General features: G+C 32.6%; 1 protein-coding gene across 3 annotated transcripts in view; it reads left to right on the top strand.

Moving 5' to 3' along the window:
* Positions 1 to 13,795, top strand: part of LOC108968629 (flocculation protein FLO11) — a 128,834-nt gene that overhangs the window by 109,117 nt on the left and 5,922 nt on the right. For all 3 annotated transcript variants that reach the window (XM_018932756.1, XM_018932754.1, XM_018932755.1), the window contains one exon: positions 11,312 to 11,518. In XM_018932756.1, the coding sequence (XP_018788301.1) occupies positions 11,312 to 11,518 (207 nt within the window). The remainder of the gene's footprint in view (positions 1 to 11,311; positions 11,519 to 13,795) is intronic.

The following is a 13,795-nucleotide window of genomic DNA, read 5'->3' as shown; positions in this document are numbered from 1 at the left end:
ATAGAGAGATGAGGTAGAGTGGTGATGCCACTAATATGTAAAATGTAATATTACTCAAAGCTCTAACAAACCCGACGTTATTTTACAAATAAAAGCATAAAATAGCTCTGTTACATCGTTTATAATAACAATTTATAATTTAAAACAAATAAATTTACCTATTTACTTATATTTTGCTTAAAAATATTACTTTGAACAAAATATTAAAATTTCATTGAAGTACAAGGTATTAGTATGGCCACAACGAAATTGTGTACATGCAAAATGGACAACTGCGTTGTTTTGTGTACATGCCGGCCATTGTTATGTTGCTGCCCTCTCACAAACGTTCTTGAAGTAGGATTCACAACGCCATTTTCAGTTCACTGTCGTGCTGCTGCAGTCTGTCGCTAGCATTGTGTTCCACACATAGTACATACGAGTATGTTGTGCGTTCAACTATCTGTCAGCAACCAGTTTTGCCAGAATATTTTTCCTGGGACCACTAGTGTCGACTCTAAAACCACTAAAAAACCACTAGTGCTTTCTCCAAGCTGAACTAACTAATTTAAATATTTAAAACAAAAGGAAAGAAAAGTCATAAAATTGAAATTTAAGGTATTTTAAATAAATAATTATTACTAATCGCAAACTAATTTAAAAGTTTATACTTTTAAAATGATAAAAATACAATGATTAACCACTTTATTGCAGTCACTATCTTCTACAACTTGTAACCAATCTCTTAAAATAGGGTCTTTGAGCCAGAAATCTCTAAATTTTTGAGAATACTGTCGTTTATTAAACATTGTTATATGAGTATATTAATGATGGAGTACATTACAAGTAAATTTTCACTGTAAAAGATTTAAAAACTGAAGTTTTATTCTGTTACGAAGAAAGAAAGAGCGAAAAAGATAAAAGAGAATGTATGAGTATATCAAACAATTGAGTGGAATGTAGCTGTTAAAATGGCTCCCCCCTTGAGATATAACAGGCTATCTTTATTTGTCTTATTCGTAGCTCTTTAAAAGCTTAGCAATAGTTAAGAATATATAATATATATTATTCATTTTTTGTATTTACCATCAGAGGGTATTTACCACTAAAAAAACCACCAGCCACTAAAAAAGTTTTTTGCTCACTAGAGGGAAAGTAAAACCACTAGTTTTAGTGGTAAAACCACTAAGTTGGCATCACTGTCAGCAACTGACTTGCATAATACAAAAGAATACAGAAACCGAATTCATTTGAGAGAGAGAAGAAGAATACTGTAGCAAAAATAAACACACAAAATCCTGCTTTTGTTTGTAAACACACTCTTCTTTTGACTGTTTCCCTCTTTTTCTCTTCTTTGGCACGAACAAGTCGAGCGCAAAGAGCTGGCTATAGACCCGAATGAACATATTTATGCATGTGAGTATGTTTATATGAGTGCTCGATAAACATACAAATTAATTTGGACATGTAACGAACATGAAAACAGATAAATCAACCGTGCGAAGTGATAGAAGCATACCAAAGTTCATATATTTTCATACAAAATATATGGGGTCTAGTTAAGCACCACCGGTCTCGACTAAGGTGTAATATTATAATATCCTTTTTTCGTCCTTTTCGATACGATATCCTTGAATTTTTTTTCTGAGTTCTATAGACAATAAAATTCTAGGAAGCTACCTGGAAGCCCAAATCGTTTGCTACACTCTAAATATATTTAAATAACATGTAAAAATTAAATATGCCTGGCCAGACCCGTTGAGGTCGATGAGGGTTAATATTTTCTAGAAAAATATATTTCAAAGAACAGATACAGTGGACACATAAAGTTTACATGCGCCTAGTTCTAGTAAATTACGACACGTTTGTTTTACAATGAATAAATTTTGTGGATTTTTTCTATCCATTTCAAGATATTTATATTTAACATTACGTAACTCCATAGGTCCCGCAATCACCATGCATTAATCCTATTCCAAATATTTGGAACTTTTTGGAAAATCGTATTCGAAAACATCGAATTTCATCAAAATAAGGCCAAAAAGCTGAATCATGGACTTAGTGGGTCAAAATACCCGGAAATAATACTAGAAATTGAAGGGGGGCATACATCCATGTCTAGGGATAATAATAGGATAATTATACGCAGTAGCGGTGTTAGGGTCAAAAGGGGCGCCGCAGGTACCCCCCACGCCCATGCTAAATTAAGCTAATTTTTTTTATGTTAGCAACACTTGAATGGAACGCACTATTCAATCTGTTCAATCGGAGTTCATTTTACGGGGAATCCCAAATCATAGAAAAACACATTGTCTATCTCCTTTTAACTTTTTGGTTAAAAAGAGCTAGCTATATTTTAGCGAAGCTTAACAAACTCAGCTCATTCGCATTCATAAAATCGGTGCACATACAAAACAATTATTTTAAAACAAACAGACTCGAAGTAGTAACCAGACGGTCCATGTTCCATTGCGATACTATGTTCGTCACTATCCGTTTCTACTATCGAGTGACATTAGTTTTATCTAAAAAGTTGTATGTAAAATAATATACTTATTTGTTTTTTGTCGTTTTTGTGTTGTTTTTATCTATCTATAATTATTATAATAAGGAGGTAACATTTTTTTGTTTAAATGTTTTCCGTGGGGTGGCGAAGTGGCTTCTAAAAAATGTAATATTGGTTATACATATTATTATAATTGCAATACCTATAATTTTTTGTAGAAAATACATTATTTTATTTTACATTTGAAACTGAAATGTCACAGAAAGTATCTCATTTACGAAAATTTATAAAAGAATATTTGTTGTATGTAATTATGTATATTATTTGTCAATTGACGTACGATGTGTACACCAAAATACAACATTTTAGGTACTTAAAATTTTAGCCTATGCCAAGCTCCATAGAAAAAGGTTCGAAGTCTTTTGAAAAAAAAAAAAACGAAGAATAACTCAATTACTTTTGCATAAAAACCCAATATACGATTTAAATCTGTTTAAAATTGTTTGATTTGATTTCAATTGTTTATTGTACGTATCTATTTTTAGAAATTATTGGACCTAAAGGTTTAATTTGTTGCAGATTTTATTGATTTACAAAAATTGATTAGTACAAAATGTCTGAAAACATTGAGAAGAAAAAGAAGCCATCTGGGTCAGAATATAGAAAACGTAAAGCAGAAAAAGAGAAGGAATTTCAGAGAACAAAAAAGTTCATGAATATAGATAAATATATCACAACAAAAAATGAAGACCTGAATATGCCATCTACATCTGGAATACAAATTAATGTATCGGCAGCGCAGCCTCTATCTGACAAGTCAAATCAGATAACTGAAGATTGTGTTGAAGAGATTGTGGACAAAGTTTTCCAAAGTGAGATGATAAGCTGTGATGTAATTGCAAATGCTGCTCCGGATGACTCCATTGGTGATGTGCAACCAATACAAATTCTAGATGACGTTAGTACTGTTGTCACCAATATATCGGATCCTGCCACTTGGTCAGTCATTCGAAATGGCAAAATCATTGATCATATAATTACTAGTGACCCAGTAAAAAAACTTACATTGATAATTATCCGAAGAATGATACAGTCCGACATTTCTCTAATTCCCATTTCACAAAAAATCTTGCAAACAATGAAACAACAAGGATCGAGGTTATTGTTTTTATTCTAGACTATTTGTTAGGAGCTGAACGTCGTACTTAATATCTGAAGAGTATAACAACTGGAAACACTTGTCTGAAATGTTAAAAATTCACGAAAATAGGACTTTTCAAAAGAAGTTTTACCTTGCATGGATTGATGCTGAACTAGGTTCGAACAGTTAAATGAGTACTCGTAATCTTGGTCCTTTTTGTACAGTATTAAACAGATTCCAGAAAAACCCGACCTTGTTAAGCTCTGTAGCGACCTCCAATTAAAATTAACTGTAGACTTTAAATCAGACATAGATGGTTGTATGTTGTAAGTCTGATATCCTTTTTGCCTGATCAAAATGTGGTTACTCCCATTTTTGTTTTAAATTCCATCAAAGATTGCAACTTACAAGAACTGTATCCAAATGTATGGATAGCATTGCGTATATTATTAACTATACCTGTAACGGTTGCTAGCGGGGAGCGGAGCTTTTCAAAGCTGAAGCTGATAAAAACCTATCTTCGATCAACAATTTCTCAATCTAGATTGACAAACTTAGCAACTTTGTCAATTGAAAACGAAATTGCTGAAAGCATCGACTTTGACAACCTTATAAAAGAGTTCGCTGATAGAAGGTAAAATTTTATTAGTGTTTTTGTAATAAATGACTGTTTTTTATAATAAATAATTATTTCTTAATAAACGGTTATTTCATTAAATGTTTTCCCTTTTTTCGAATGGGTTTGAATTGCAGTTGGAGGGCGCCGTAGAAATCTTGCCCAGAGCCCTGGTAGTGTTAAAACCGGCACTGATTATACACCCAAACCTGCTAAAACTTATTTAATTATTTTGAATTATATAAATAATCAATGCTGTACGTAAACTTTTTTGATGTAAATTAGGCGCATTTTCAGTTTTAGCACTATTCTTTTGTTTTTTTTTTTTTTTATTAAAAAAAGAATATTTTGATATGCTATATTTAATTTTAAATATACATATTATGAAATGTAAAGAAAAAAACCACAAAATTTAGTAATTTTAAAACAAATAAACGTGCCGTAATTTACTAGAACTAGGTGTATGTAAACTTTATTAGTCCACTGTAAGTATAAGCAATGGTGTAGTTATGCTTGAAAAATAGTGCAGTATATTATTAAATTTTATATTCACCATTAAGTTCATATGAGGCCAGTCTGTTTTTTAGAAGCCGCTAAAATTTTCCTTTTCAATACTTTAGTAATTTCACAACTTTAGGTTACCCCTAAAACCAAAAATTTTGGTGTTTAATAAATTTTGGAATTAAATGCTGACAAAGGTTTCAAGCCTTTTTTTCAATTACTTTCAAGATATGCGGGTCCTTTCAATTTGTGGAAATTATGATAACGCTTTGTGAGAAATATGCATAATTAAGTCATTTATTGCTTGAAAATTTAGAATATTTTTTTAATTAATAATTCACTTATTTATTTATTTCTTAATTATATATATGAAAGTCTCTCCACTATTGTAGATTACTCTATAGTCTGATCTGAAGAAATGTATTAATTAAAAAATAATGAATTTCAACCATTTAAATGAACCCGGAATAAGAATTTAAATCAGGTCTATTGTTAAATTTTTGTAATAAAAAGAAGTACAAAAAATGAATTAGCAATAAGAGATAAAGCACATATTTTATTAAAAATTATATTATTTTTCGATAAAATTTTTTGTCAAACGATATAATTTTTATCCACTTCTGTGCCTATCAATATATGCGTATTTTCATATTATTAAACACAATGAAGTCTGAAAAGCTATCCAAACCTGAATTTTGGGCGCGGACACTAAAACCAAAAATGAGCATAGAAAGTGCAGTGGCTCAATTAGGTAACACTGAAAACAATAATTAAATGAATGGCAAATAAAAAAAAAACACAAATAACGTAAACGCTTGTTTTAAATGAAAGCGATGAAAGTGGCAGAAAACAAATACCTAACAGTATGAGTTTGTATATAAGTATGTATGTATGCGTTATAGAGAACATTACATCAAAGTTACATAAACGCAGTGTGATTGAACTAATATTGACATATGTACATATGTGCGGGCACACTTCTTTCAAACAATAAAGTTGAACTGCGCTCAAAAAGCAATAATGGCTCCAATACAAAAGACTTGAGCAACGGACTCGCTTTGAAGCACTGGCTAAATAGCTTTGCTCTTACTATACATATAAGTATGTGTAATATTTTGAACGCTTAATGCAGTACAAAGCAATATAAAAATAAAAATCCCTTCAAATCAATTCCATATTAACTTCGTTCAATAATATGTCTAAACTAAGCTCCACATCAAAGAATACTGTAAATATTTCTACTGCTGTTGTTGAACTGTTTTCCAAATCGCTATGAGTTTAATTAAGGCTTATACAGACAGTTTTGAGTGAGTTATGCTTGATCAAACGCAGATTAGCAGTGCAGTTAGTGGAGCAAAGTGAAAGACTAAGTGAGAAATAAGTCTTCAAACATGAATGACATAGGTACAAATATGGTATTGTCACTGACTATGTATATGGCGTCCCATAAGAAATAGGTTGAAGTATAAAGAGCTGATTACAAAATTAAAGTTTTCGCACTTTTGCCACGCCCTAAATTTTCGTTTATCGAAGACTTAAGTAGTACCATAAGTAAGCTACAAATCTAGATACAAATCTGTAATTTAGTACTGGCCATTGGTGTATTAATACCCATTACCTGTGTTTAAACTAAAAAAAAAAACTTCGCCCTCTAATAGGTGTAATGTGCATATCTCAAAAACTACTAAAGTTATTTCATCAAAACTAGCTGAGTGGAAGTATTTTTATTAATTTAAAAATGGTTTCCCAAATTTCTCTAAAGTTTTTGTAGCTTAGGATAAGTTTATGCCAGATCAATTAACTGCTAAGAAATTAAAATCCGTTTTCCAGTGCAAATAAAATTTCAAACCCTAAGAGAATCTGCATACAATTCAAAATTCATAAAAAATCGCAAAAAAGTCAAAAAGGGTTTGAAGCAAGGCAGCTGAAACAATAAGCACAAATGTATGAAAATAATTATGGATCTACGAATTTTCACAGTGCAAATTTTTGCCAGCCGCAATCCACCTGCTATCTAACGGACGTTCAGCTCGTATTTATTTATTTTTATTTTAGCGTTATAATCTCGTACTTTCATTCATTGCTGTTTATTCATCATTTAATAGGTATTTTGCGGCAGTACTTTATAAATGCGGTAGAGTGAAACCAGACAAGAAGCCACGTTGCTATTGTTTGCGTTTATTGCGATTTCAAGTGAAGTGAAAGGTTCAATTGTGATTTAGTGAAAATGCGTCAAAAAACAGTAGTTAGTACTCAGATACACTTGTTTGTCTGTAAATGTAAATAAATGAGATTGGCTAGGGCGAAGATCTAGGTCACTGTCAGATAGCAAGTTTACTACAAAAAGAAATTTTCAAAGTCAAATCAAAGAAATCAACGTTGGGGGAAATTTTAAAATAAAAATTTTAAGTTTATAATACAACTTTCTTTGACAAGAATTTTGCCATGACAAAAAAAGCAATCATTTAACAAGTAAAGAAGGGCTTTGTATGGGTGTAACCGCACATTTTACACTGCAACCTCTCGAAGTCAGTTTTGGCAAAACTTTATACAAGGATATATTATTATCAAAGAAATATTTCCACCTAATTTCTATAATATATCTCACAGGTAGATCCATAGTTTCGGCAGAAAGTCAGTTATAAGCACGGGGGTTAGTAAGGGGGAAGTAGGCGTAGTCTGATTTTGCTTATTTTGACACCGTAAAGTAGGTATTCCAGGGTTATATTATTTACCGAATTCGGTTCAAATCGATCGAATAGATCAAAAGATATGGATTTTCATCAAAATGGGGAACCACGCCTGTTATAATATTAATTATACTCTTGAATGTATCAAGACAAAACTTTCCACCAATAGTGACCTAGTGATATTCTATCTGTTGACAAAAAATTGTCAAACCCCCAGATAGCGAATATATGGTCCTGTTCCTATCGCGAACTTTTAACATTACTTAATTCTCCCTATAATAATATGCCCCTATGTTGAATACATGCAGAATCGGATCAATACGTCCCCTTCAGTTATTATAAAGTTTTGCCAAGGCCTGATAATAAGTCCCTGGCTTTCGTCATCAAGTTACAAGAGTATCAGATGTTGGTTACACCCGAGCCTAACACTTCCTTATTTTAAAAACTAACTAGTATACAAAATTGATATTCAGTTAAAATAATTGATGTTAACGGTCGTACATCTGGTTGCCCAGAGCTTATTTATTTATACAAACCAAAACGCGAGAAAAGAGTAAACAACTGAATGTGATACTGAAAATAACATCGCAACTTTGCATATAAAAAGAAAAAACATATGTTTTGCGATATTGCCATTTTGCGAAACTTACAATAAATGCCACAAATGTGTGTCATTAAATTGCAACACTATCAATTTTAATTGTTGATAGATGTGGATAATTTATAAATATATTTAAACGTTGAAGAATACATCGGTTGGCTCAAATATTTGAAATAAACATATCTTTATATATAAAAATTATGTTTCACATTAATTGTCCGCGATAGACTCTTAAACTACCGAACCGAGTTTAGCAAAATTTAGCACACTGTGTCCAGTTTGAAGCAACTTAGAAGACAGGATAGTCAAAACAATTCATAACTAAGGAATGCAGGAAAAGCTGTAAGAAATAGGCTCTATATTAAGCGGACTACTCTTATAACTGAAAAGAAAGTCTGGTTCGTCGGTATCTGTATATATTTCTAAACATACGCATGTATTCACAATCCCTCAAAAAAATATAATATAGTTCAACTTTCATACTCAAACTTCTATAACTCGAACTCTTGAATTAGCAATAGCAAATCGCATCAAATTTCCTACCATAACTCGAAGTTTTCATTTTCTCAATGTTTGGTTTGCGGCAATTTGTCGGTGAAGTTCTGGTGATTTTAACCAAGGTTCCTTCTCTCGGTAAAGAACCTTTTTTAACTAGAAATTACAGATGCTGTTAGCCCAATTGAGAAAACAGCCTTCAATTCGTTATTTTTTTCATTGACATTTATTTGTATTATTAAAAATTAAACCACAAGTACAATTCCCTGGATTCTTATATCGTCAAAAACGTTTTTGCATTTATTCGTTTATGAATAATAGAATAAAATTAATACCACAGCAACGCGTGGCCGGATCGACTAGTTTATATGTATGTATATAATTTACAAAACTATCATATCTACCATTGCTTACTATTGTTCAGAAATCTTAAAAAGTGGCGTAGAATGAAAGAACATTCAATATATTTCATTAAATTAAATTATATTATTGTTGCAACTTCATAAAAAATTAATAAAATAAAAATATTGAATATTAATATTATATAATATAACATACCAAGCGTTTGAAAAACTACGCTACTCTCGTAGCATTTCATTTTGATATTGCTACCGCTCTCACTTTGTCGGGAGCCATAGCTCTGCTCGGAGCTTTGTTAGGTAAAAAATATAGCTACAGCAATGTCAAAAATGAAGGGCATTGCTATGCTCTGGCGTAGCGGTAGTTTATATTGGGAGCGGTAGCACAGCAGAAATATAAAAATTTTCATGTGCTACAGCTACACATGCTCAGAACATACATATGTACATACTTTTACATTATTAAGCTATGGCTTTGCTATGGCTCCCTGCTGCTACGGGGTTGTAAATAAAAACCCTGAACATACCATACTCAGTGGTTACTAATTTTTCAAATATATTTTTATTAAAATCTATTATTATATTAGTTTGTCAAAAAAGTCTTGCGGTATTTTTTATTGAATTTTCAATTGTTCCTAAAATTTTTTTTGATGACTCATGCCCAGGTCTTTACCGATGCTTTGGCTGCTACTATGCCGGTCTCTTTTGACCAATTCAGTGATTTTGTGGCAATTTTCGACGACAGGCCTTCCGGAGCGTGGTGCATCACCTTTACACCAGAACGAAAACGTTGAAACCATCGTTGTGCGGTGGAAATGGGAACTGTATCGGGTCCATAAACTGCACAAATTTTATTGGCGGCTTGAGATGCATTTTTGCTTTTATCGCAGTAGTACTCTAAAATATGACGTATTTTCTCTTTATTTTGCACCATGTTTTCGACGCTATAACTCACGAACGGCTTAAAAGAAACGACAATCAATCAAACACGTGTTAGCGCGTAAAATGAGCTTTCCAAAAAGGTATAGCATGACCCGATGCGACGAATAAAACTAGAACTACACGCTCTCAGCGCCAACTAGCGAAAATACCGCAAGCCTTTTTTGACAATCTTATATATTTAGTTATTATATCTGTCAATGTCATTAAAGCTAGATGAAGATTTTACAGCCAATTTCTCCAAGTTTTCATGGGCAAAATTCATATCAACGCTCTAATTGTCATTTATTATGAGCTTACTTGCATGTATATACATATGTATAATAAAATAACGAATATGAAGCAGTCAAACAATAACAAAGAAAGAACTGGGCTTAGCAATTATTTTGTCGCACTCAATTAGCTTAAATGAACCGCTTAGCAGCAAATTGTATAGAAGCAACAGGTAAAGATATCTTCATATATATACCTATGTAGTATATATAAATGTGTATTTATGATTTCATATGATTTCACAAATTACTTGTTACAAATATTCTAAATTACTTAAAGTGTGACTACAAATGCCAAAAAAAATGCGAGAATATGTGTGCAGATGTCACATTTTAAGAGCTACAGTGCTGGTAATGCAACTATGTTAGGATATCGATTAAAATTAACTGAAGTCGTATTAAATATGCAAATAAAAAATACATACCTCACTATTTAAAATTTTCCCTAGGACATGTTCTCGCATGGTAACGAAGTATGTATGTACATCCTATATATATTTTGTATACAAATTTGAATCGAGAGCAACGAAAACTTGCTCATACGAGTCTAAATATGGAGAAATAACGCGTATATTGAAAAATGGGTATGGTCGCTGCACCTCGTTTGTTGTCATTACGTGCAACATGCATCATTTTGCTGCTGCTAATACAGGCAAACAGAGCAGAACAACGAGTTCGTTTTGTTGTGCGGGTGTGATATTTATGTTAAAATAAGTGAACAGATATATCAAAAATATGTATTAACCTACTAAAAAATTGTTAGGCAGCATATCATATTCATCCTTTTCTCGCCAAAAAGTAGCTCTTTTGTCTATATCGGAGCCCTGTTGCATATAGTTGTCATACAAACCGAAAGATCGAATCCAAGTGATTTTATGGAAAACTTCTTTATTTGACGAGATATCTTCACGAAATTATGTATGAGCTATTGCAACGGTGCAATCTCCGAAGAATTTTTCAGATCGAGTCACCATAGCATTAGACTGCCTTACAAACTGACCGATCAAAGTTCTTGTAAAGAATAGTTTGTATTTGTGAATTGTAGTATAGCTTCGGTGCAACCAAGTTAACATTTTTTCTTGTTTTTAAAGAAATTTATATGATTGTAGTTGTAACAAGTATTCAATTCAAACACTTGAATCCTTACTATATATAAGACTTTATATGGCTTCGTACTAATTTCTATTAAATTTCTATTACTTTTCCAAACAGCAAACCCGCAATCCCGATTACTACGACATTTCACCACGCCCCTTTGGCTCGCCCGCTTCAACGGGCCTCAGCACCGCAGCCAGTGGGTTTTCTCGTTCCAAGGCAAAACGTCCGATCGGTGGAGGTTTTGTGCCATCACAACAAAGTTCCGTACGCGCGAATGTGCCGCATCAGCAGTCACAATTTCTGGCACATTTTAATGAGCCGGTGAGTGAAAATCAGAATTCCAAGCTGAACAATAAAATATAAAATAATATCTTAGTTACCATAGTTAAGAAAGTTAAAGTTGAGATAAGTGGAAATAAAAAAGTGTACATATACATATAAACTCATTAAAGTAGCGGCTCAACCCGAATTAAGTTTAATTAAGTAAGAATGAAATGTTATACTCATTGGCATTTGAGAACATCGGGAGTCGATAAATCAGTGATTGTTAAGGAATTTTAGAGATGGTGGGACCACTCACTTCAGGCTAAATATGGTCTACGTTACAAAGGCTTTAACAAACAACATAGTTTATAGAACTATATTCATAGAACTAAACGAAAACGTTTTTTCTTTTGCCGATTTGGGTACAGATATGCGGCAACAAATGCTCTTTATCGAACTTTAGAAACTATCAGTAATTAAACTTACAACAGCAACAACAATAACTTGCAAAATGAGTGTTTTACCAAAAATGTGTGTACCTGAAAATCGCGAATTGTAGAGCAACTCATTATAATATTTTAATAAATTAAGGCCAAGCCCGATTTTGTTGCCGCGCCGCGGTGTGCCAAAGGCAAGAAACACAAAAAATTAGTGGAGAGAGAGGTGCTACGCTTACTCAGCAAAAATTAAAGTATTTCAATACTTTAACATCAAACAGATTGAGTGAAGAGGTAGTCAGGCACTAAAGGTAATTGTTTCATGGCTAAGCGAAACGGACTTGTTGGGAGCAATCTTATAAACGTACATATGTAACATACTTACCTATGCACTTATGTGCATATGTGTACAATATACTTATACATATATAATATATAAATATACATATACTGAGTAGACAAAGGGCGCGTAAGGGAATCAGTCAAAAAAAATGTCACGCTCGTAGAGTTGCATAACGCCGGCAATAATATTAAAACGAGCAACATACATAAATATGTAAATTCACATACAAACAGTCAATATATACTGAGAGTATATGTATATAGTACATACTTATAAACTAACGTGGGTTAATATTTATAGCGCACCCTGCTGCTAAACGTGTAACAATATAACTGTGGCGATAGGATAAAATGCACAGAGATTGCGTTTGAAAGCTTTAACTGAAGCTGTTGTTTCGAAATTCTCAGAGTTGTGAAGCTGCTATCAAAATCCCGATCTCAATGTTGAAATTTATCATGTCGCCGCTAATAGTTTCGCATTTATTACCAAAAAAAATTTAAAAATATTAATGGTGCCATATACCCATATATACCAAACCTAAATAAGCGAAAAAAACTGTCAACGTAATCTCAATTTTTGACCTGACGTGCTTCGGCCAATTGATCGTCTGTTTCCGGGTCGTAATCATAGATCCATCGCCAGTAATAATACGTTGCATAACATGATGGTGGTCGAAAACCATTTTTTCACAGACGTTAACGCGACGCTGTTTTCGAAAAAATTGAGTGATTTTGGAATCAATCGTGTTTTCACTTTTCTTAGGAGCAGATGATGGCTCAAAATGGTTTTCACTAATACTTTCGATATTCCAACGATGTCAGTAAGATCTTTGACCGTTCAACGCCGATTCACAAGCAAAAATTCTTTTATTTTGGTGACGTGTAGATCATCAATTATTTTTGATGACCGTCCTGGACGAGGTTCATAGTCAACTCGTTTCCGACCCTCCTTGACTAATGTGTACCCATTAAAACAACTTGCTCCCGACAAGCAATTATCACCGAAGGCCTTTTATGGAATGTTATTCTACTTTTAATTGTAATTTTCTATGCTAAAACTGCTAACTCCGATCGCAATTTTTATTCCGAACTTAAACATCGGGATTGACTTCGAATATACATAAAGAATTTTTGAAGTGGTATACAATTAAGCTATATTTTAAATATTGGGAAATCGAAGTGATTCTATCGATAATTATTTCAAACTGAAAAAAACATAAATTGTTAGAATAATATAGAAATTCTGATACTAAGTTTCGTTGAGATTTTTTCGTTTCATCATTCAATATAATGTTTCACAAGAATATGTTTCATTTATTAACACTACTTATATATAGAAATCTATATATTTATGAAGGCCGCAAATTCTAAAAATGGATCAAGATATATTTTCGGGGGTTTAGGCGGTTGCTCTATCCTAACTGTTATTCCAATAACAATTCATCTATTTCTTTCCCAAATTTTGGGACATCGAGATCGGTAATTTCAATTAACCTTCAAGAAGAAACACAAATTCTCCCTTTCACTCTCTCTTACTCCGTCCGTCTGTTTTACA

The sequence above is a fragment of the Bactrocera latifrons genome, unplaced genomic scaffold (genome assembly GCF_001853355.1).
Source record: "Bactrocera latifrons isolate USDA-ARS-PBARC rearing strain unplaced genomic scaffold, ASM185335v1 scaffold_222, whole genome shotgun sequence".
In the NCBI taxonomy this organism is placed as follows: domain Eukaryota; kingdom Metazoa; phylum Arthropoda; class Insecta; order Diptera; family Tephritidae; genus Bactrocera; species Bactrocera latifrons.
Note: the sequence above shows the minus strand (reverse complement) of the source record. Positions and strands in the feature narration are given on the sequence as shown.